The sequence below is a fragment of the Periplaneta americana genome, chromosome 16, assembly GCF_040183065.1.
Source record: "Periplaneta americana isolate PAMFEO1 chromosome 16, P.americana_PAMFEO1_priV1, whole genome shotgun sequence".
NCBI lineage: Eukaryota > Metazoa > Arthropoda > Insecta > Blattodea > Blattidae > Periplaneta > Periplaneta americana.
The window spans coordinates 46,278,617-46,305,668 of NC_091132.1; the positions used below are offsets into that span (position 1 = coordinate 46,278,617).

Here is a 27,052-nt window from a genome sequence, read left to right on the forward strand (position 1 = left end):
AGTTTTGAATGACTTAAAATTAAAGACAAATAGTTTATTAACAAAAATATCTGCAAGTATTTCATTATGGAATGTCATTAAATAGTTTAAATAAGTTCGAGTGTTTTAATAAATATGAAAGTGTTTAATTTGATTCTCATAGTCTGGAATGATTTGTCTAAAGTTGACTGAAAAAATGCTTTAAGTATTATACACATTGTAAGCTTCCTCTTTTATACACTTGTAATAAAAATGTAACTGTATTTAAAAGGTGCAGACGCTATATTTATCGCCGTATAATGGAAAACTACGTAGGCCTACTATTTGCATTGCCGCGTGCTTCATGTAGTATTCAGGCGCAGATTAACGGGAAGCGCGACTGACTCTCCAGCGATAAGCATACCCTCTATATAATAGGAGTGTTAGCCGATCTAGAGAAAATGCTTTTGTCACTTCATGGGATCAAATTCCCAACTCTGCAGCCCGTATTAATCTCTTTCGTACGCTAAAACTCATCTAATTGGACATACTTTACTCTACATATCCTTTTAGTTTAGAAGTAACGCTAAGATCAGTTTCCATTACAGAGATCTTGACGTTAAATAAATAATTAAAATTACATTAATCTCATCGTATTGAATAGCTTCTGTTATTTAAACAAGACATTAAAGACAAATAGGCCTGTACAATCCCCATCGCCCCTGAATGGCTTCTGTAATTTAAAATGAATGTTAGAGAATGACACAATCTTCTAATCTTCTCGGAACAGTGTCTATAATTTAAGAGGGACCTTGCAGATAGACATATGCAATATCTGATCGTCTCTCAACACCTTCTGTAGTTTAAGAGGAACCTCGAAGAAAGATATATGCAATCATCTCATTGCCTTTGAACAGCCTCTGCAGTTTAAGAAGGACTTTTAAGAAAGAGAAATGCAATCTCATTGCTTTTGAATAGTCTCTTTCGTTTAACTGGAAGCTTGAGGAAATAAACATGCAATCATCTCATCGTCTTTGAACAACCTCTGTAGTTTAAGAGGGACGTCGAAGAAAGACACATGCAAACATCTTATCGTCTCTGAACAACCTCAGACCTTGAATAAATACATGTAAAATAATCTCATAGTCCTTTAATAGCTTCTGTATTTTAGAGCGACATTACAGAAAAACAAATTCAGTCATCTCATAGCCTTTGAACAACCTCTGTAGTTTAAGAGGGACGTCGAAGAAAGACACCTGCAAACATCTTGTCGTCTCTGAACAACCTCAGAAGAATAGGAGAGACCTTGAAGAAATAGATGTAAAATAATCTCACAGTCTTTTAATAGCCTCTGTATTTTAGAGCGACTTTACCCGAAAGACAAATTCAGTCATATAATTGCCATTGGACAACCTCTGTAGTTTAAGAGGGGCGTCGAAGAAAGACACATGCTAACATCTTATCATCTCTGAACAACCTCAGAAGAATAGGAAAGACCTTGAAGAAATACATGTAAAATAATCTCATAGTTTTTAATAGCTTTTGTATTTTAGAGCGACATTACAGAAAGACAAATTCAGTTATCTCATTGCCTTTGAACAACCTCTGTAGTTTAAGAGGGACATTGAAGAAAGACACATGTATTCATATCTGTAGTTTAAGAAGGACCTCGAAGAAAGACATCTTATCGTCTTTGAAGAATTTAGAGGGACGTCGTAGAAAGACACATACAATCTCTTATCGTCTCTGAACAATCTCAGAAGTTTAAGAGACACCTAGAAGAAAGGCACGTAAAATCATCTCATAGCCTTTGAACGGCTTCCGCATTTTAAAAGGGACCTTCCTGAAAGACACATGCAATCATACATTACCTTTGAACAGTCTCTGTTAAACTACAGAGACCTCGATGAAAGACAAATGCAATGATCTCGTCGTCTTTGAACCACCTTAGTAGTTCAAGAGGAAACTTAAAGAGAGACACATGTAATCATCTCATCGCTTTTCAACAACCTCTGTAGTTTGAACAGTCTCTGTAGTTTAAAATAGATCTCGATCAAAGACAAATTCAATGATCTCGTTGTCTTTGAACCACCTTAATGGTTCAAGAAGAAACTTAAGGAGAGACACATGTAGTCATCTCATCACTTTTCAACAATCTCTGTAGTGGACCTTCCAAAAAGACACATGCAATCAAAGCATCGTCTTTGAATGTGCAATTTAGGAGGAATCTTAAAGACAGACACATGCAATCATCTCATCGCTTTTCGACAACCTCTGTCTGTAGTTCAGAAGGACTTCGAAGAAAGACATGAAATATCTCATAGGCTCCTAATACTCTCTGTAGTATAAGAGGATCCTTACAGGCAATCAGGTTATCGTTTCTGAACAATAAGAGGGACTTTTAAGAAAGAAACATGCAACTACATCATCGCCTCCGAATAGCCTCTGTAATTTAAGAGAGACGTTAAAAAGATACATGCAATCGTCTTATATCCACTAAATAGTTTTGAAGTTTAAAACTAATATAAAAAATACGGTTATATTCATGTCCGTATGTGAATTGCCTCTGTAGTTTAAAAGGGATCTTCAAGAAATAATTACAATTAATACAATTACATCTTCGTAAATTTAAGAAACTTCATACTTCTTGACAAGAAACAAATAAGTTGCGATAAAAAGCTTAAAATTTCACGTGACTCAGAACCACCAATCCATTGGTGTAACGTCACTACTTATGCTCCAATCACCGTTTCCGAATCAGGCACGGTGAAATTTTGTTGCTGGAAATAAAATAATTTTACGACTATTGTGCGAATTAGGTTGCCGATTTCGTTAATAAAATATTTGCATACCTCTTGTTTTGTACGTCTTCTGTTACCAAATTATATCCGAATCTCAGTTCTCTTATTTTCTGTTTTATGTTGATTTTATCAATAAAACTGTTTTCATAACACAAGGACGAAAAAATATATCGATAATTAAGTTGTCACAATAATAACCGTAACCAAAGTCTGGCGTGTCTGAGCTTTTCGCAAAATAAACATTCTAATTCAATTCAGTTATAATTGGTTTGTGGGTGGGAAAAGTACGTTAACTCCATAAAAGTTGTTTTTGAGGAAAAATTATTTTCAAAGTTTAAATATTTTCGCCAAAATCCTCATTAAATTGTTGTATTTTTTATTCGTGATCATCTTACAGCGTTTCCTAGAGTACTGTTAACCCTGGTTAAAAATAGCTTAAAGTCAATTTTGATGTAAGAATCTAAATGAGTTTAAAAGTAAGACGATGTAGTAAAAAATTGGAGTTAACGCACTCTTCCACCCACCAATTATGCGTTATTTTTTAAATATGCTGTATATACTTTTGTGCACTTACAATTCATATTTTTTAGACGCCTAGATCACAATTTTAATACATAAATTTCTACAATAATAAAGACACTTTGATTCAATCATGTAGGCCTAATTTTCCCTCTTAATTAGGTAGGATAAAATCCATTTCAAGAATAAAAATAAAGTGCATGATCCCTATTACAGCTATCTCAATTAGTTTGAATAGCGTTTATAGACTCAGATGAACACTAATAGGGAAGAAATACCTAATTACATTCAACTCATCATTTCTGAATAATTAGAGAGACGTTAATTGAAGAGCTATCTAGATTCCTACATTACTTATTGGAAAACAATTATTCTATGGTATACTACATAGAGGACTGTAATAAATGAAATTTCTAAAACATTTCGAAACTTTACCCAGTAGCCTATCTCTACGTGAATTCAGGAATTCTACCGATTAATAGGATACGCGAACTTTGTCCCACTTCCTTGCTCACACGGAACTCAGGAACAATATCACATATCAATTTACGCCAAATGGTTTTCAGATACTTCCTTCTCTAGTTCAACAATGATGTCACAGATCTCTTTATACCAGATTCTCGTTATCTCAGGCTTCTGGAGAAACCATTAAAAACAAAATGATTATATGAAATTCATGTGCCTTCGACTGGTTTTACTCGACACAGAAATGTAGAAACAACAGAAATTGTAGCAAAAGTAACTACGTTCAGACGATAACGAGGTTTCTTTGTATTCTCGCTACATAACATTATATAAAGCAGCCCTGTTTTGATGCTTCAAAAGAATTTATTTTCACTTTCTTTGTATATGAAATATGAAGTATTACGACGGTGCAAAAAATCGATTTCGTGATTTTTTTGGAAATACACGTTTTCGGCATTTCTTATTACAACAAATTTGGTTTTATACAGGATGTATCAAAAACATGTGGGAACGTTCTGGAGAACTGATAGAGGACCTGAAAACAAGCAAAAAAGGTAAATTTGGCCTAGTTTTTTAGTTAGGCTACAGTCATTGTTTATGGTGTATATTATCTGTGATGATAAAGTATAATTTACAACTTACAATACGTTGTTCTTATACAGAAACTTCTAACTTCTACAGAAAGTGCTCAAAATTGGCCACCATGGACTCTAATACAGGCTTCTGAGCGCTGAATCATCGACTGCATTACTCCCTCCCATATTCCAGGCGTATGTCGTATCTCCTGACATCCTTCTTCAAGCCGCTGGCGAGAATTTCCACGTTATAAATAGGTCTCGAATACATAACCGTCTTTAAATGATCCCATAAGTAGAAATCCAATAGATTGAGGTCGGGAGAACGTGCAGGCCAGAATGTCGGTCCCTCACGACCTATCCATTTATTAGGGAATCTCTGATTTAAAATTGCTCTAACAGCAAGAGCAAAATGAGGCGGTGCCTCATCATGCATGAACCGAATGCGCTGAATTAAGTTATTTTGTTATGGCAACTGTCATCAGATGGCTTCGAATATAAAACAAATCAACAACGATTTGAATACAGGCGAAAATTACATGTGGCTTGTTTATCATCACAAATATTATGTAGGCCTACCGGTACATCATAAACAATCACTGTAACTGAAAACTAATGGAAATTGACCATATATTTATATGCACTTTTTTTTCTTGTTTTCAAGTCCTCTATCAATTCCCTAGAGCTTTCCTACATGTTTTGATACACCTTGTATATAGGCCTATCATCCACCTGTCTGTCTATAGAAAGCGATTTCTCCTAATCTAACTGTCGGATTTTATGCAATATCTACTAGCAGTGGTGTCATTCTAAATTTTTAATAACTGGTTCTCTCTGATAATAGCACTAAATTTCATAATTTTAACATGTAAAATATTAAAATGAATAATATAATAAACAGCTACAAATAAAGAAAAATCGCAACGCAACATGCTATTACAGAATTATAAATAGAGTACATTTAAAAACTCACTAATTCTGTCTGAAGATTACAGACGCGACCACAAAGCTAGTTGGTGTTGTGAATATTCTGTACTCTCATGTCTCTTGACACAGACCTTTCAAGGCAGTTACGTTTTATTCACAACGCGATAATTTTTAATCGGCTCGATTAATCTATTAAATCAACAGCACTACTGATCGCCTGCTCAGGTGTATAATAGCGCTGCATAAGGAAGTATGAAACGCTTGTACCTGCGAGGAAGAAAACCCCAATGCAATGGAAAGACAAGAACGGATCCTTCAACATGACAACGCGCCGGCCCACAATGCGTTTTCAATCACTTAGTTTCTGACCAACTTCCAAGTTCCTATGCTTCCCCAAACCCCGTACTCTCCTGATTTGGGCCCAGCGCATTTTTATCTTTTTCTTGAACTAAAATTGCCTCGCAAAGGCAAGTCATTTCACATCATAGAAGAAATTCAACCAAATTCGGAGAAAATTCTTTACTTCCTAAAGAAAGGGGATTTCCAGGAATGCTTCCAAGAGTGGAAACAACGTAGCACTGTCATTTTGAGCCCAATCTTAAAACTTTCCACTCATACCTATACAGTATACTCGTAGTTACGAACTCAATGTTAATGAAGAATTGCACATTGAAAACGAGCAAATTAAGGGCTTACATATACTTCCCACCATTAAAATATAGGTATATGTTTTACAATAAATTTTAATCCTCCACATCCTTAAGCCCTAGTTTCATTTCATTCATAGTTTTCTGCCAAGAGCAGGTCTTTCATTGCAAAAATTTTATATGCTTAATTTGTCCACATAAAAGGGTTTTGAAACTGTGAATTTTCAAAATTTTCATGTTGTGACTTGTACCAAATTGCTCCTTAAAATTACTCCCAACATTCAGAATATTAATTTTTTAAGCCCTACCTCAATGGTTAGATTAATTATCTGCGCTGCAAGAGGAAAATAAAATTCTTTATATCGATGGCTAAGAAATGATTAGTGTCATTTAGTTCAACTATATTATTATTAGATTACTGTGATAAAAATGTTGGACAGTTAACTAATTGTCTTCGAGTAGAAGGTCTTGCAAATCAGAAACATATATAAAAAGTATGTATATTTTGAAAAAAAAAAGTAAGTTTTAAAACTTCTTTTATTCACCTGCAAATTTACAGATACAGTATGAGGTAACACTTCTTAGCCATCATTATATTTAAGTTTTAAGGAATTTTTCATTGAAGTTCTTTTGTTTCTAAATTTCTGATGAAGGTAGAATATAGATTGAGCTACAGTTTGATAATCTTTCTAAAAAAAAAGTTCATGCAAAATTTCATGCAATTATCTACAAAATTGTGAAAGATATGAGTAAGACAGTTTTCAAAATACAGTTTTGAGAAAATGGGCGATAAACTTACAGATTGCGAGCTGGTATTATGTTTGCATGGCAAGACATTTTAATGCTTAACTTGTTAAATTTTATAAGTATCTTAAAATTTCTTTATAGATAAAAAAGTTAAAAGTTAATAATACTAAATTACTATAATAAAAATGAAAACTCATTTTTTATCCTCGAAGGTGTATGTAGCCCCTTAAGACAATAAATGTATTTTTGATCAGTGTTAAGAGATCGGTGCAATAAGCAACATACGAGTATATATGAAATGGAAGAAACAGTAAGAGACGGAGTCTTTTGAGTTTCAAAACGAAAGACACGATGGAGTGTGTGTCCCCAGTTTTTCTTTAGTCTATCAGAGGAACTGAAAGACTAAACTCCTACCCGAAACAAACATATAAGTATGTGTGGATAAGCGATATCACCAACATTTAACATGTAAACGTCTCATTCATTACAAAACATCCAAAGTGAACTGAGGCAGGTGAAAAGAGATTTCTTGCATGCATATAAAACATCCAGCAAAGCACTCACCGACAATGACGGTGTTCTCATCGAACACTCCTCCTGGAAGCAGCACAAAGCAACAAAGAACAAATACAATTGTATTCCTTACAACGTAAGCTTTTATCTAAATATACATAGGCTACATATTGCATAATTGCAAGTGAAAACGTAAATTAGGTATAACATTTGTGCAAGAGACGTGCACTTACACATCTGTAAGACAAGGTGAGATATTATAAATTACAGAATATATTTTACCGCACTATACAAGTGAGGTGATGGACAACTACACGTGGGCTATTTCATCTCAAATCGACCTAAATAAAGAGAAAATTGACCTTGCAATTTTTAAATACATTAAAACTTTTTCTGTCCGTTGACAACTGTGATACAATGCTTTGTGCAAAGTTTGAGGCATCAGAACTTCATAGTGTTTAAATTTAAACTATTTAAAATTATCGTATTTTCATAAAATTAGCAACTTTAAACTGTTGTGGCTCCGAAACCCTTTCGCCCAGCGATCAAAATCATGGTTTATTTTGATGCTGAGAAGTTAAAGTTTATATTGACATGTAAACAGTTTTTCTTACTTTTTATGGAAATGGAGAGATTTAGATTTTTCTTCATTAAGACGCCTTTGCCCACGAAAAAATATTTTTAAAATGTATGGTTAGATTCCGCATTGAAAGTACAAATAAACACACATTTTTTACTGGTGCACAGTTGATAAGAAAGTATAGAAAATATCAAATAAAGAAAATAAATAGTACGCGCGTGAACTAACCAGCTGACTGTGAGGCGGGAGCTAGCCTAGGCAAGCAAGGCCAGAAGACATAAACACGTGATGTTTCGTCTAGTAGCGCATAACTGGACTAGCTTTATCACAGGTTTTCATAAACACAGGAGTAAAATGATGCCCAACTCTCGCTTATCTTCATCTCTCGGCCAGTTCGTGCGGTACTGCGCCGTTCAAGTCTAGGCGTGTGAATATAATTTATTTAATACCCTCGAAACTTATTGCCGAGCCACTAAGCAAACAATGCCGAATCCCTCCTAATGCAAGGTTTTTCCTCAATATTTTTTTTACATTTTTACAAATGGGCAAAAAGCCTAAAAGTAAGTAAAATCAGATTATCTGTCTCTCTGTATACAATAAAAATACAGTAAGGATTACTTCTTAACATAATCTACCAAATATCAGCTTAAAAATGAGCTCCCGTTCAATGTTCTGCAGTAAACAGTTCCAGAGTTCTGAGCGCTGAAAGAGGCTTGTTTTTATAAAATACGCTAAATTTGTCGCTCAATAGTACGAAAACCGTTTGACTTTCGATAGTATATTTTTGAAAATACACTCTCCTCAGCACCTTGTATAAATAGGGAAAAAATTAGAATATTAAAGAAAATGCTAGGTTTTTTACTGATCGATTTCATATGGAATAGCCCACGTACTATACACAGCTACAGTTGCCTCGTTCAATTAATATCCATCGCTGTCAAAGCGCACGCTATCTTTTTGAAGAAATAAGATAAGAGCTTGTTTACTAATTAGGCCTTCTCAGATATCGCTGCAATCACGAGAAAGCGGTAACATGTCTGCCAATGACACGTTAGCATTTTCGAATGATATGCCACATGCCCAGTCAACTCCACGTGGAGTATAAAACAACGTTGTCATATCTCGAGTTGATTGATGACGACTACAAAGGTTAGTAATTTTAATTTTTATTTCTGTTAAGAGGATGGTGGTAGAAATTAATATATTGAGATCGGTATAAAAATAATTTCACAGGGATAAACTTTATAACGAGGAAGGATATATCCAGCACAAAGCTTGTCTTTAGGAAACTAATTCACTGCGGCGACCATAACAATATTTATTTATTTATTTTTTTTATTTATTTATTTACTTATTTATGTCTATAACAGGACAAAGCCCCAATTACAATAGACAGTACAGATATTCGTTTACAAAAAAAAAAACCATAGATAACATGAAAAAAGAGATGAAACAGATACAAGTGTAAATACAAATTAAAATGGAAAATGAGAAAAGGAAAGAAAAAAAAAAGAACAGACAAATAGATACTACCTAAATAAGAGATACAGATATAGATATAAATGAAAAATACAAAATAAAATAAATGAAAAATAGTTAAATATAGACATCATAGCCAAAAATGTAAAATGTAGCTATAATTGGCAAATTACAGAGTAACAAATAGCAATATTATATAAAATCAACTACCTTCAGTATATTAATAAGAAAATGTTTGTATCCCATGTAAGAAATGCAGAAATCTAGATCCCATGGTCCACACCTGTGGAGTAACGGTCAGCGCGTCTGGCTGCGAAACCAGGTGGCCCGGGTTCGAATCCCGGTCGGGGCAAGTTACCTGGTTGAGGTTTTTTCCGGGGTTTTCCCTCAACCCAATACGAGCAAATGCTGGGTAACTTTTGGTGCTGGACCCCGGACTCATTTCACCTTCATATCATTCAGACGCTAAATAACCTAGATGTTGATACAGCGTCGTAAAATAACCCAATAGAGCCCATGTTTTACATATTTCATTGAAATTTGAACACATTTTTAACACTGGTGAATTTTTATGTGATGAAGTGTTTGGTTTTTTATAATATAACAATTGACGATTCCTTAAATGTGATGCTCTAGCGTTAATCTGGATTTGTGATAATGTTTCGCTATTATCCAGTAGACCGTTGAACATTTTATATAATAAAGTTCAGCAAGTAATCTACGACTGGCAAGAGACATTAAATTAAATTCAGCAAGTAGATTGTTGTACGAAATTTTGTTATGGAGGGCTGAACAATGATATCTTCTAAAATACAGATATCTAGAGAATCGTTTTTGAATTTTTTCAATTTGATTACTATGTGATTTGCAAGTGAGTGACCAAATTACAGAGGCATATTCCAATTTTGCACAAACATGACAATTAAAAAGGATTGTCAAAACCCAGATTTTTGAAAGTATTATTTGTTATATTAAATATGTGATTATGAAAAGTCAAATTATGATTAATAGTTACACCGAGATCTTTTACACAATATATTCGTTGTAATGGTTATTGAGTTATTGGGCACCCATATGCGTAACATTACTTTAAAAGGATTCACAACATACCCTGAAACATTCTCTTCTCCACTACAACGCATTATCTCACCTCTGTAACACAAGAAACAATTAGATTTTATTCACAGCTTGAGCTAACTGGATGAGTTGTCACAGAATTTTGTATAACACATTCTACCAATCCTACCAAGACTGATACAAACTCAAAGAGCCAATTAAATGAGTTGGAAGTAGACGCAGAATTAACAGTTAACAATTACCGCAGGTGCTGCTCTCCCATCTAATTAAACGTGATGGCTGATTAGAGTCTTGTAGCATTGCTTCAACGTCCAGAGGTTTCTTGTCTAGTGCGAGCCCAGAGATCTGACAGGCTCGTTACCGGCCTACAAGGCACAGCTGCATCGTTACGGTGACCAAGGGGCTCAGGTCGTGTTTACACTTTCTACAATTATCCGCATCGCATCCTGATCTCTTGCTTTGAAGCGACGTTCAAGTAACTGAAGATCTCGCCGAAAGGACAGGGAACAACCGTCGTCTGGTTCGACAGTATTTCAAGTATACCGATAAATGGAACAATGCTGTACGGCAACAGAGTTATTAAACCAATGACTTCTTGAAAATGAGTTATGGATTAATTAATTTTTGTAATGAGAAATGGTGGCTGCATAAGAGTGTTGCCAGACGAGCGGCTCGATGGACACGTGGATAGTCTGGTGGACGGATGGATAACTTTGGCGGCGGGACGAATTGCATCACAAAATGAAAGTTCGATAATTGAATACATGGATGTACGAATAGAAGAGTGAGTGTAGGGGATGGATCGATGTATAGGTGTATAAATGAATGCAAGGGAGAGTTGGTTGGTGAATAGACAAACGAGGATATAAGTTAATATATAAAAAGGTAGATAGATGATTGAATGGTTTGGTGGATGAGTTGAACAATGGATGAATGCATGGAAGGGACAACGGATCAACTTATAAACGGGTCGGTAAATGACTATGGACTGATCGATGAATGAACGCATTGATAGATTGATGAATGAATGCAAGGATGGAGCGATGCATGTTTGAACCAATGAATTGATAGATTTATGGATCGATGAATTAATGTATAGAAGAAGAGATGAATGAATTCTTGGGTGGATTGTTGGATGAATGAAAGAACGGACTGATGAATGAATATAGCCTATGGGAGGACCGGTGAACGAGTGCAATGATGAGTCGGCGAACGAATGCCTTGATGAATCGATAAACAAAAGTACTGCTAACACGATGAACGAGTGCAGTGATCAATCGATGAATGAATGCATTGTTGAATCAATGAACAAATGCAACGAGGTTTCGATGAACGAATGCATTGATTAATCGATGAACGAATTCATTAATGAATCGATGAATGATGCACTGATTTATCGATGAATAAATACATTTATGTTTCGATGAACGAGTACATTGGTGGATCGATAAATGAGAGCATTGATGGATCGACAAACGAGTGCACTGGTGGATCGATGAACGAGTGCATTGATGGATCGATGAATGAGTGCATTGGTGGATCAATGAATGATGCACTGACTGATAGATGAATAAATACATTGATGTTTTGATGAATGAGTGCACTGATGGACCTGTAAACGAATGTAATGACGGATCGATGAACAAATAAAATGATGGAACGATGAACGAATGAAACGATAGATCTATGAACAAGTGCAATGATAAAACGATGAACGAATGAGTCAATGGATCTATGAACAAATGCACTGATGAAACGATGAACGAATGAGTCAATGGATCGATGAACAAATGCATTGATGAGACGAACAAATGCACTGATGGATTGATAAACAAATACACTGATAGATCGATAGACAAATAGATTGATGAATCGATGAACGAATGTAATGTTGGATTGATAAATGAATGCACTGATGGACCGATGAACAAACGCATTTATGTATCGATGAAATAATATATTCATGGATCGTTGAATATGTGAATGGAAATATGAATGATCCGAAATATGGGCGTGTGGGTGAGTGGACATACTAGAATGTAAATTCACAGAAGAGGAGATAGATGGCTGAATAATCTAATAGATGACTGAAGTATAGACATAAGAATGGATGCATTATCAGACACATGAATAAATGAATGAGTGGATATATGGGCTAAAAGGTAATGATAATGTCTACACATGAATGGATGTCTAACTAGAAAGAGGGACAGTCAAACAGATACCATATGGATAAACTGTCAGATACACGCAGTTTTCACTTTGATAAGGAAACTTTCAGACATACAGTATATTGTTTTTAAGTTTATGTTTGAAAAGAACATGAGACACTAACTCTTGTCCTTTATGCCACTTATTGAGTAAAGAAAACTGGCATCATATCCCAACATTCGGACGGGCATAGTTGCCATCCATCACATAAAATCTTCACAGTGAAGAGGAGGAAATCTTCCGTTCGCCTGTAGAACAGATAATTGAATCTCAGAGAGATATCAATGATTTCGACCGCACGTTGCATTGTTCTGAGAGTTGCTGCTACAATACTCCTCTAATTTCAGACTCATTAATCATAATGCTTCGTCACCACTCACTCCACAACTCCAGAACTAACTCAGGAGCGCTGAATAAACCAGTGCCCCGCAATCATTTTTCACTGACAACACCACCTAATTTGTCAGACAGAAATGACAGTACACCACAAAATTTTACTTTAAGGAAAGGATAAACAACTAATGTGTCTATTTCTGTCTGCCTTTGAAGTCATTTCCTACATTATAGGCCTACGTCTGGAAAAATGGAGCTCAGTAACCATTTATAATAATATTTCTTTTTTTACCTTATAGTTTTTGTAACTAAAAAGGATGTTACGTAAATAATCACAATTTTACTGTAACAAACTGTGCGTCTTTGAATAGTTTCCATAATAATTAAATTTAATTTCAAATTAAGTAGTTCTGAGTCGAAATACGTGAGCTAGAGATGACCCACAATTTCTATTACTTACTTACTTATGGCTTTTAAGGAACCCGGGGGTTCATTGCCGCCCTCACATAAGCCCGTCATTGGTCCATATCCTGAGCAAGATTCATCCAGTTCCTACCATCATATCCCACCTTCCTCAAATCCATTTTAATATTATCCTCCCTTCGGCCTCCCCAAAGGTCTTATTCCCCCAGGCCTTCCAACTAAACACTCTATATGCATTTCTGGATTCGCCCATATGTGCCACATGCCCTGCCCATGTCAAACGTCTGGATTTAATGTTCCTAATTATGTCAGGTGAAGAATACAATGCGTGCAGTCACAATTTCTATTACACATCATATATATAAAGCCTACAGAACGAGTAACAAGTATGGAATATTGCTTATAATTTCAATGTTTAATATTATTAAAAATGCAGAATTGTTTGGAGTAAATCAGTAGGCCTAAATGTTTCACATATTTGTATAACAGTTTTTTTCACTTTGTACAGAATGTATAAATAAATAAATAAATAAATAAATAAATACATAAATAGATAAATAAATGAATGAATAAATAAATAAACAAATAAATAGAGTAGATAAGTAAAGTTCAAAGAAGAAATAAGTTCACCATACTACGTATTTTGTACAACACTATAACTTAATTTGTAATTTTTAGGTAAATCAATATTATTTTGTAATAGAAAGCCGTAATTGTGGTTTAAGTTTCGGACGAGATCAGTTGAGCATATATTTTAAATTTTATTTCACATAAAACCACCCATATTTTGAATTTTTTAATTGCAAATACGTAACTTCAAATATTCACATAAAAGTTAAGTTTTATCAAATAATTTTCGACAAAAGCCCCATTTCAGATTAATCACAACCCGAATGTTCAGTGCAGGTGCTTAGACGTGACAGCTGGCAACTGTTTCTCGGAATTGTAGGTCTGTGAAAATGCAGTCTGCTCTCTCGCAACAAGCGATAAGAACTGTCACCACTAAAAAATTGTACCGTAACCAGCACACATAAACATTTATGTGTCATTTAGGAGTGCCTTGTAAGTTATCATAACGCTGATTCAGGAGCAAATTATAATGTCATGAACATGAGCTACCTCAATCATAAACACGTCTCTAGGAAGTGCATATTGTTTCTCAATGGTCAGGGCGCTCTTTTTCCAGTACAAGGCAGTGTTCCGCGATAATCGTCAGTCGTCTGTGATGGACAATTTGAGGATGAATTTCATAATGTATTTCTTCAGCAGTTGACGACACAGCATAATTTTTACTGGTGAGTACTATATATTGTTTATATTCACATGAAATAATTGAAACATAAATATCCCCAACAACTCATAAGAATGATACAATGCTTCTACTCCCAAACAAAAATAAATGTGAAACTCAATGGTAAAACGTCTGTAAAAATTGTTACTAATCAGGGTGTCAGACAAGGGTGTACTTTATCACCTACACTTTTTAATATTTATATAGACGATCTAGTGAGGAAGTGGAAACAACTAGTGAATGTAGGTTTTCAAATTTCAAAGAATAACTTTCTAAATATACTGTTATTAGCCGATGATTTATTTGTTATTCAGAATAGTGAGTCTGCCCTACAAAAATCTATTTTCAAACTTAATGAAAATGGTGAACAATATAATATCAAAATTTCTCTAATAAAGACAAAGGTAATGGCATTTATAGGGAAGGAACCGATTAGAACAAAAATAGTTATAAATAACTGCTGCATAGAACAGCTAAGCCATTTTAATTATTTGGGAAGTGATGTTGGCTTTGACAAAGAATATGATGTGGACAATAAAATATGTAATTTTCGAAGAGTATGTGGAACAATTAATAGAACATTTAGAAACAAAATACATAAAGAAACAAAATTAAAGTTTTATAAAGCCATGGCTGTACCTACGCTGGCATACGGAAGTGAGACTTGGACATTAACCAAGAAGCAACAAAGCAAAATACAGACGACAGAAATGAAATTTCTAAGAAATGTGAAGGGATGTACGAAGAGAGACTTAATAACAAATGAAAGCATAAAAGAAGAGTTAGAAATATAAATGAAAGATTAAAAGATTTTAAACAAAATTGGAAAGAACATGTCGATAGAATTCCAGATACCAGACTTACTAAAAATAATGCAATATCATCCTAAAGGAAGAAGATCGGTGGGCAGACCTAGGAAACGATGGTTGGAGGACTTAGAAGACGGAACAGGCATTTGATTGTCTATACCATGAAGTGATGAAGAAGAAGAATATTTTTTTCTTTTTTGTCACATATTTTCCCGATTTTTAGCAGGCAACCCCCTTCGCTCCTGAGCCAGCCCCCTCCGTGCGTCGCCAGCCGGCGATCGGAGAATGCTATGGAATGATGACGGAATGGAGAAATGGTGAGGAATGATGTAATGCCTAATAACGGGAGAACCCCAAGAAAAATCCCAACTGCGTCCTTGTCACTATGGACTTTCAATTAAAAATCCCAGACCTGACCGGGACTCGAACCCAGGCCGCCTGCGTAAAGCTGGAGGTCTGACCACTCAGTCACCGCAGGGGTTTGACCTATGACATACTGCATACGAGTGTAATCAATTAAAACTCCTGTAACTGTTCCCGAAGCGTGAAGTAGAATTATTTATGAATTCTAAGTACTGTCTAATTTCTTAACACCTGTAGAGAGACGGTGTAATGTTTGTGGCGTCAATATAAATTCCTCTCAAGTCATAAACCTTGTGAGTAGACGTGTTCATTCACAGCTAGACGGAGTTAAACTTCCAGTGTACCGTTATGTGGCCGAGTTATCGTCCTTCCATTTCAGTGGAGCCGGGAGAAGAACAGTGTAGCCAACATCTCACATGATAACTGTGCCGGGAAGCGAAAGGATTCGTATATCACTTTCGGCTAGGCAAAAGTATAAAAATTTTCGTATCCAGCTTTGTCTCTTACAACGGAAAAATCGCGAATGGGAAAAAGCGGTATTATAATATTCATATTCTTTATTTGCCTGAAGGTACAAGAATACAAGAGGCCTCGTCAATGTGATAATATAAAAAAACAATGTGTCAATATTTAAAATATTAGGCCTAAAAGAGTAAAAAATAATAAAATTTAACTAAAATACTACATCATTTTCAAAAAATCCATTCATATTATAAAAGGAATTATTTTGTAGCCATCTCTTAATCTGAAATTTAAATTGTGTTTCATTAAGTGCCTTTATATTTGTAGGTATTTTATTATATACTTTTATTGCAATAATTACATAGCTTGATTGTGTTTTTTGCAACCTGACATGTGGTACATTTAATTGATCATTATTCCTTGTTTCATAGCGATGCAGATCTACTATACTTGTATAATTAGTAATATTCTTGTTTACATACATTAAAAGTTCAAAAATATATAGATTGCAGACTGTCATAATCTTTTCATTTTTGAAAAGAGATCTGCATGATAGTCTGGGTGGTGACATTGTTATAATACGAACTGCCTTTTTCTGCAGTAACAGAATGTTTGGAAGGTCAGAACTATTTCCATATAAAAGTAATCCATATCTAATAACACTTTCAAATAGTGCATAGTAAACTTGTTTTAAATAATGTTTGGGAATCTTGTACATGATACTTCTCAAGAGATAAATTACTCTAGAAATTCTTTTACATACATAACTAACATGGCTATTCCACCTTAGTTTAGTATCAAAATACATACCCAGCATCTTTACAGATTCATTTATCACATTATTTTGGGTTTGTTTCAAACTTAGAGTTAACACATGATTTTTTTCATCATTAACAATAAATCCATTAATTGAAAACCACTTTCTTATTTCAGCAAATACAGCATGCTTCATAAAATATAACTCAGCAATATTATTATGTGTGATAACAAAAGTTGTATCGTCAGCATACCAAGTTGTAGATTCTAAAAATCAGATTCCAGTAACTACAAGTAGACGATGCTATTTTTACATAGATAGAACTTATAAAAAAGGTGTCGTTGATAGCTTTGTCCATTGGGCGTAAGTTACAGTTTGTAGTCCACTACTCTAGGCAATTGTTAACATCAGTATGTGAGGTCCTGCACTGAATCGCTCTGAAGGAGAGTCGATTAGCATTGCATGGTAAATGAAGAATAAAATTAAAGTAAACTCTCGATTTAGTGAACACGGTTATAGGTGAACATTCGACAATTCATTTCACTTACTGTTTGCCCAAGGGCAGGTCTTTCACTGCAAACCCAGTTCCTATTTTCTGCCTTCCTCTTTGTTTCCGTACATGGACCATATATCTTAATGTCGTCTATCATCTGATATCCTCATCTGCCCCGAACTCTTCTCCCGTTCACCATTCCTTCAAGTGCATCCTCCAGTAGGCAGTTTTTTTCTCAGCCAGTGACTCAACCAATACTTTTTCCTCTCCCTGATCAGTTTCAGCATCATTCTTTCTTCGCTCACTCTTTCCAACATAGCTTCATTTCTTATTCTGTCTGTCTACTTCACATGTTACAATCTTCTCCAAATCCACATTATTTCAAATGCTTCTATTCGCTTCTCTTCACTTCGTCGTAATGTCCACGTTTCTGCCCCATACAATGCTACACTCCATACAAAGCACTTCACTGGTCTCTTCCTTAGTTCTTATTCCAGAGGTCCGCAGAAGATGCTATTTTTTCTATTAAAAGCTTCCTTTGCCTTTGCTATCCTCCTTTTAATTTCCTAGCTGCAGCTCATGTTACTGCTTATGGTACACCCTAAGTATCTGAAGCTGTCGACTTGCTCTACTGCCTCATTTAGAATTCGCAAGTTTACCTTCTTTATTTTTCTTCCTATGACCATGGTTCGCAGCTGTTATTTAGGTCCTGTAGCATATCCCTTAGTATCGTCTCCTCTTCTGCTAACAAAGTCATATCATCAGCAAATCTTATGCATTTTATTCTTCTGCCGTGAACTTAAGTAACTGGTGGCGATTCTAATACATTACACATATATACAAAAATTCTGTTTTAATGAACTCTCAACCTCTGTTTTGGTGAACGTAAGAAGTAGAACATTATGAAAAAAATGTTATTGTAAGATCACAAAAGTATGTTCAAACAACCCTTTCTGCATGAGCTTGAGGGAAGGAGTGAATGAGAACCCCGGGACTAAGTTCAGATAGAGTTTTTTTGATAAAGTAAATATTTTCAAAATTACAAAAAAATATATATTTTTATCCTGAAACTAAAATAGTAATAATAATAACAATAATAATAATAATAATAATAATAATTATAATAATAATAATAATAATAATAATAATAATAATAATAATAATAATATAATACTTTTAAATTGTGTGAATTATATTTTTTTTTCAGGCCCCTCATACAATCAAAATTCAAATCATGGCTCTGTTGTTAAATTATATACACGTCAAACTGAAGTACAAATTTACCAGGCCTGTAATTTATGTTTTGTGGGAGAAGATGCATTTTGAAAAAGGCGATATTTTTTTTTCCAATTTTAATAACTCTAAAACTATTAAAATTACACTAATAAAACTTGGGGACATCAATAGTAATAACGAGACCTTGCTGTATATAAAAAATTAGCCTGTAGTTTAATAAATGTAGAAAATATAAATTTCATCCATTTCAGGAATTATACTCAACTTCGGACATAGTGAATCAGATATCTAAGTTCCTAAACCAGTGGTCGGCATTTGATTCGCGAGTCAAACCCATAATACACTATAAGGGTGAAGGGATAAGGCATTATCTTCCTCCCTTAGCCATCACAAGTTCAGTCAACGTTAAGCAGTCTGGGTATCCTCTCCCTTCTACTTCCCTTTGCTGTGTATTGCGGGCTGCATTTTATATGACGTAATCTTTGCCGACCACTGCTCTTAAGGTTTACTGTAAGCGGAGTTGAGTGGAGCATAGCGCTTTTGTGCAAGTTGTGCCGATATAAAAATTTCACTTTGCCCGGGATTGAACCAGGTTCTTCTAGTCCGCAGTCTATGCCTCTATAACTCGCCTGTGTCCGCTATGTTTATTTTACGTCCCGTCGCCATGGAGATAGATACGCATTTAATAAATGAGGGGCCTCCATATGAATTACCAGGACAGTTTGTTCCAGTCTAACGCCTCTGCTCTGAAACAAAAGAAATTCGTTACACTTCATGTAAACGCTAAACTTTTTTATATTAAAAACGTCGCAGGCAGTAGTTGAGGTAGTGGACTCACTTTCATCGCGTGCCGCTAGATAAAGCTGCGATGGGGGAGGGGGTCGTTCCGCTCCACTAGGGCTCTACCCTGTTTTATAAAAAAACACGACGTGACGGGAATGTATCCCGTAATGTATTCCAAAATGTGACGCCAATATCAGATCGATTCCCGTCGCCGCACTACAGTACACACTACACACCTCTGTCACATCTAAACATTCCGTCGTCTTCGATGGTCCAGTGGTTATCCGCTTTGTATTCCGGACTTTGTAAAGGCTGGTTCACAATAAACCGGAAACGGAAACAATAATGAGAACGAGAATCGAAATAATATTTAAATGCGAGCATTCACAATAGTTAATTGTGAATGCTCATATTTAAATACATTTATTTTAACAATATTTCCGTTTTCGTTCTCGTTTCCGTTCCCGTTTTATTGTGAACCAGCCTTAACGGGCCCAAACTCAGTGTACTGAATTCTGTAATTCTTGCTTAAGATGGAGAGGAAGGATATGAACAATTCAGTATGTTTTCAGACCGCTATGAAACATAATGTTATAATGATCCTCCCAGTCATTACAGCTGACTTATGAAACCGGATTTCGTTACTCACTGTAGCTCCGCAAATTCATCACGATTCTGTGTGGACACAGGTCCCATACTCAGACTGAAATTTAATGACAAAATACTTTCCCCCATGAAAACTAGAAGCCAGTGCTAATTCCGTAACTCTAGTCCAGTGATGTCAAAACAAGCGCATTTTTCTGACCTTGACGTCGTGCGCGGGCATCAAGCGCTAAGTATGGAAAGAGGAAGAGTTGTGTATATGAATATGCAGCCTGTTGGATTAAGGAACCAGTGGTGCACAAACTTCAGACGGAACGTGAAATTTTATGTCCTTATTTTTATATGGCTTCTTTCTGTTTGATATTATCTATATTGTCTGTAAAACAAAAGTACTAACACCAATTTCTTAATATTGCAGTTGTGTTTTAAACGTTAAAAACATAATAAAGAGTTAAGAAGGAATATTCACATAAATTCCATAGTAGTACAACTATACTGTACTAAATGGATGAAACACATCATTCATAAAGAAAGTGATATCCCAAAAAAAAAGAGATTGAGTATGACATGATAAGTTGGAATCGATATTGATGGTATCTTTAGCCTTATAAAAGTAATCAATAAACTAATCAAAACAATATTACAGTACAAAACAAAGTTACCCAGGTGCTGTATATGTTTTAAGTATAACTAATATTCCATAACAAAACTCTTATCGCATTATGCTTTTAAGGTGACATTGGTGAGCAGCTTCCTATCATCAGAATATTAAATTATTTTCTCAAAATGTGCTGAAGCTATAGAGCTGACATTTTTACAACACATGGGCACGTATCTTTTGCTTATGATGTAGCAGCAGTTGCTTTGTTAATTCATTTCCTTACAAACACTTTCCATGCGAATATTTTCAGAATTTTCAATATACTATCTTCAGTATACGTATTTACGGTATATTAGATTTACGAAAACATTCTCTAAGGCTCCTAAATCAATAGGCCTATATCTGAAAATTTCACTTTTCTATAAAATAAAGTTGAGAAAATATTTCTTTTGAATAAAAAAAATCAAACTTGTGAAAAATGAGCATTAAAATTAAAAGTTATGTTCTTATAATGCACTTATACTTCTCAGACAATTCTAAAAATTAACATGGATACAGTTTTAATAAGTTCTCTTCCCTTCATCCATTGAATCAGTGCTGGCCATCCCTGAATATACTGTAGCTCGACCAAGCGGCATATACTACCTCTTTCGACTGTCTCTTTCCTTTCCGCTGTAAAGCGCTCAGGCTCTCCTGAGTTCTAAAGCGTGCGCTTGCTCCTATGGGCATCAATTGAAATGCCTGGTCTAGTCCAAAGTAATACGCCTTAGACCACGTAGCTACGGCGCGAAATCTTGTGTTCAAACACACTATTGAAATTAAAATTAAATTTCCACAGTTTCAGCAGATATGACACAATAAATATAACATAAAAATATAAAGAAATAGAGAGACCGAAATCAAAATACGATAACAACAGTACTAGTCAGTTTCGTTACATGCCACGGAGACTTGTACGTTAACTAGAGAAATAAAAAATTTCAAACTACTAAAATGAGACTGCTAGAGTCAGTTAAATGATGCGCTAGAACTGTACTTCACAAAATAAAAAATTGAAGATATATGAAAGCGCTAAACGTATTATAACTAGACAAAAAGATTTATCACTACAGAGAACAATTGACTGTTCATTTAGAAAGAATGGAATACAATCGCATCCCTAGAGGAATCCTGGACACTAGGACTGAGTTGTTAGAAAAAGAAATTGGTCAAAAATACTATTTTCATTTTTTTATGCGAAGGCTGTATGGTTCTGAAACTTGGACTCCCACTTTGAGAGAGGAACAGAGATTAAGGGTATTTGAGAATAAGGTTCTTAGGAAAATATTTGGGACTAAGAAGGATGAAGTTACAGGAAAATGGTATTTGTCGAATACAGGGGGGAGAGCCATTAATCCTTCCCATTGAAGGCTTTAAGGAACCAACCTGGACAAATACCCAATGTCCCATCCCTACCTTCCCGTGGTTTAGCTGTTAGTAAGCATAATTTTACAAGCTGAACTAAAGGGAGGGGCTACTCATCAATTAGCACTGGTCAGCTTGATGAGTTATTGGCCGAATTTGGTATAATTTTTCTCTATTCAATATCTAATTCTCTCTTTACCCTTTCCTATCCAGTCCTCTGACTGGACTCCTACTTTCTTCGACCCCGACAGTATTAGAGCATTCGAGGCCTAGGGGTTCATTTCACTTTCTTTCCTACCCTTCCTACTTTTCTGTTCCTAGTGCTGACCTGCTATGGCACTAAAATCGTCCTCCAGTGGCTTAAGGAGGGAAAGCTGATGATCAACAATATCTCCCAACTAGGTCTAGTGGACCCGTCGACCAACAGCAGGTGTGGTCCTCCAGACATTCTGGGGGTTGTGTGTGAATGAAATAGCCACCAAAACGTTAAAATATGGTGTTCACTTAAATCGGCTACAACTTGCCATTTTCAAATAGATTCAGAACATCTCAAAATCTGTGCGTCAGTGGCTAACCATGACAATATCTTTGAAAAATATTGGAGTGCAAGAGGTCAAATGACTTTATTGTCAAATGCCTGGCATTAGAAAACAACAAACAACAACAGGAAAATGAAGAAAGTTACACAACGCAGAACTGCACGCATTGTATTCTTCGCCTGACATAATTAGGAACATTAAATCCAGACGTTTGAGATGGGCAGGGCATGCAGCACGTATGAGTGAATCTAGAAATGCATATAGAGTGTTAGTTGGGAAATCGGAGGAAAAACGACCTTTGGGGAGGCCGAGACGTAGATAGGAGGATAATATAAAATGGATTTGAGAGAGGTGGGATATGATGATAGAGACTAGGGGAGAGTTGGGTAGTATCGGACATCGGGTAATATCGGACAGTGCGTTTCTTCCATCTACCAGAGAAGGTAGTACCTGAATGACGTGGTTACGTCATCACAGAAACGTAACTATGTCATTCAGGTACTATCATCTGGTTGTAGATGAAAGAAACACACTGTCCGATATTACCCGATGTCCGATACTACCCAACTCTCCCCTATATTAATCTTGCGCAGGATGAACCTGCGGGTTCCTTAAAAGCCATTTGTAAGTAATATTATTGAATCCATAACGAAACCTAGAATATGAAGCTCGCTTCCTTTTCGTGCAGGTATTGGGATATAAATTAATTATGATACTCAAGCGCCACATCCACTCTTGATTCTTCGGATAAGCCCGGCTCAGTGGAGGATCCTTTCAACGAACGCAGACGCATCAAATCTTCATCGTTCCTGCATTTACTCAAGTGTGTGAACATGAACGCGTTCGTATCATATAAAAAACTGAAGCCGCACGAGTTAGACCAACCGTGAACATTTTTAAGCCAGTTCGCAGAAACGAGAGAGAGCGCTTTCACCGAGAAATATAAAGAACGTTCTTTGAACATGTGGCAGAATTCATATGGACAGGCTCGCAACTCGAATGGATTAAAATTAAGCGCATGGCTCGTCGTTATGTTGCAGAAGGACAAGTTAATTGTTTCGCGCTCTATTATTTCACGCAAGTAAAGAATAATAGGCCTACAGCATTGTAAGTCTGGTTCAAACTTAACGTTTCATAAATTTTATAAAATTAGTGCTGAATGCAGTACAAAAGCAACGACTTTCACATATTTGGGATGTGATAACAACAATGACTTGTAGTTAGGAATAAGTTTCCAATATTCCAACATCAGGTGATACAATTGATATAGGCCTAACCTTTATTGAGATTCTACAGTATGTTCCGTTCCTAACATCCTCTTCCAAGATCTTATGCCTTGTCCTTAAAAATATATCACGTTTCGAAAGAAATAATCTCCGAACTGATGTGCGTTTATAAAATTTATTCATTTAATATTTTTTAACTCATATGTTATGAGATGAACTGGCTTATTTAATTTTAATCTTCGAACAATCGTGTGTTTTTTTTAAATATTAATTTATTTTCAAAATTCTAACATTCGTTGGTGTTTAATATGCACTTAATTTTTCAACCTTGTGGTTTTGTGATACACAAATTTATTTATGTTAATATTATATTATAATTTCATTGTAGCTGTAATTTTAATTTTATTTTCTATTTTATTTTATTTTTCGCTGCTCATTCATTCGATCCTCAAATTTTGTTAATATTATTGTATATTCTTTTTATATTGATTGTATTATTTTATTTCTATTTATATTGTTGTAATTATATTCTATAGTCTGATATATTATTCTGTATCATATCGTCGTTGTTCCTGCAATAACTCCTATGTGCAAAATATACAGTATGCAGTAGGAGGAAAAAACACATTTATTCATCCTATGGCAGCCGTATCTTTCGAAAGGAAGAATATAATTACATATAGGAGGTTTTATTATTTGCTGTATCACTATTTAAGTTATTTAATAGATCAAAAATATGAAAATCGCTAAATATGTCACATAGGAGTTATTGCAGGAACAACGATTCGTATTTCGTAAAACTCCGGCTTTTCTTTTGACTAAGGATTAACAGAAACATACACACAGGGTTTAAGGAGATTTAAGATGATTAGTCAGTCCTGTACACATGGGCTTGTCTAATCTCTTTGCAATCCAAGGATCCGAATCCCGATCCGCTAGTTTCGTTATCAGAAATGTTGACCGCTACTCCAAAACGATGGACGCAGCATAATATATCAAAGAGACTTCAAACAGACTTCAAATAAAATATCGAACTCATGACCAAAACTTCCACACAACGTCAAAGCTGTACACGATGGTCCATTAGTACTCGACAGTCGATAGAATTGGAAATATATATACTGATCTTTACTTTTCACTGGAGTTTCGTGAAGGACAATTTTTAATATAAAGATCAATTTACCTAATGATAATATAAATATCAGAAATGTACGGATAGTACTTATCCGGTAAAACAGTATTAACACTCAGGAGAAAATTTATTTACTTTTTCTGAGGAAAATAGGCCTATTCACTTGGGCCTAAAAGGGTAATAGAACGACGATATGTTCTGTTCTGTATTATTATATAAATTTGTACTTGACCATGTTACAGCATCTTCCGATGCATTTTAAATTTGAAAATTTGAAATTTCTTTATTTTAAATTTACGAATCATTATTACAGGCTAAGATAAATTTTGCAAAGTTGTGTTTGAAAATATCGATACATATTGTCAGCAATAAGAAGTGAAAGTACAATTTTAGAAGCAAAAAAGAGTCACTAAGTCTTGAACAATTTGTGTAAAAGTTAACCAGAACTAGTTTCTTTCGTTCTTTCTTTCATTTTTGGTAAGGAGGAACCTCTAGTGGAATTATAGTGCCTTAACGTTCAGATGATGATGGTGATGGTAATGATGATGATGATGATGATGATGATTAATCGCAAATATTTTGAAAAATCAAAGTATTTTTATCTTTATATCTTGGGGCCCCTCTTTTTACCCTCCTTCTGGGTGTGCACAGGTGGAGGGAAGAAAAAGTCCATCTACGCGTAGATCGATCAGAAAGGTCATTAAACATAGTCTACAACGGATGAAAAGAATGAGTGGGCTTACTGACAGCTTCCCTCCCCTCTAGAAATAATGTGGAAACGACAGTGATAAGTTTCTAATGGTCACCAGATAACACAGATCTCTACCAGAACACCTGCAGATCCCCATCCGGATGGCCTCGAACTGCATATCTTCCCATGATTACCTACTAGCTAATCATCACCAGAAACATTACTTCAATATGCCAGCAAGTACCGTTCATGAGCATTCCCGTCCTGCTAGAGACAGAATCGTGAACTTTATGCTGAGAAACAGTACCTGGCTAGCTGTTTCATCGGCATCACCGAAGCTCGTATACCTTCACCTGAAACCTATATAGTTTTCGCTAATAATAATATATGCGTCGATGTAAATTTTTAAAAATGTGTGTATTTTATTCAATATAGTTCGTGGTTTCTGTCTTTGTAAATAGCCCTATGATAAAAGGGATGAACATTTATGAAAACTTGTGCCAGAAATTTTTTACATTAATTGATGTATATATAAATATTTCATGGTAATACTCGACGTCATTTCACTGGTCATTAATTTCGTCGTTTTTGTCAACAACAGCACCGTGTCCACGAAAATAACACAGCGTTCCGATTCGTGGAAATGTCCAGTTCGAGCCTTGGCCGTCACTCAAGTCAACACCGGAGATCGAACTATAATTTGCGGAATGAGAAATCCACAGAAGGCAGACGATTCTCGAGGTGGACACCCCTGTTTCAGAGTTATAAGCGAAACGTGTTAACAGCATAAAGTTTAAATCAATAGGGAAGCAACCTTGAATAGCTACTTTTCCCTTGCGGGCATGTTTGGCAACCCTGATTGCAGAACGAACCTGTGCGGTTTGTAGTTCACGTTACTGCACCGGGAAAAGAGCGCGTTAACGTCCGAGAGATACAATTTCCACTCAACATGTGTTTGTGGTGGGGAATTCGAAACCTGCCCAAGTTCCAATATACACGGAGATTAGCGTTCCTCTCAAACGCAATACAAGCCCAGGTTGTGCAACTTACTGTAAAGAAGTGGACAGTCGCGAGCTTGGGCTGCCTTTAGCTAGAAGGAAAAATTTGTTTGTATTCATTGGTTCGATACGAAAGGGATTCTCCTCTGAAAAGCGTAGGAGATGCAATTACAAGGTCTGTAACGGACGGTAAACACAGTGTAGGCCTACTTTGCAAAGAGACGGGAATGGCAATGACTGCCATCTATGCTTAGAAGGAAGGGGATAACGAGAGAGTATTAGGAAATGTAAACATCAGCCCAGGATCTCAGGTTTGTACCTAATTTATTCTTAGTTATTTTAATACTTCTATGCGCACGATTTTCATGTCATACCAACAAGATTTAAGCGGAGTCTGTAAACCGAATTT

At 35.4% G+C, this 27,052-nt stretch overlaps 1 protein-coding gene across 2 annotated transcripts in view; it reads right to left on the bottom strand.

Annotated features, from left to right (window-relative positions):
* Positions 1 to 27,052, bottom strand: part of LOC138716215 (netrin receptor UNC5C-like) — a 901,985-nt gene that overhangs the window by 261,398 nt on the left and 613,535 nt on the right. The window contains exon 5 of one of the 2 annotated variants that reach the window (XM_069849051.1): positions 7,204 to 7,236. The exons of the other annotated variant lie outside the window; for it this stretch is intronic. Within the exon in view, the coding sequence (XP_069705152.1) occupies positions 7,204 to 7,236 (33 nt within the window). The remainder of the gene's footprint in view (positions 1 to 7,203; positions 7,237 to 27,052) is intronic. 2 annotated transcript variants of the gene reach the window in all.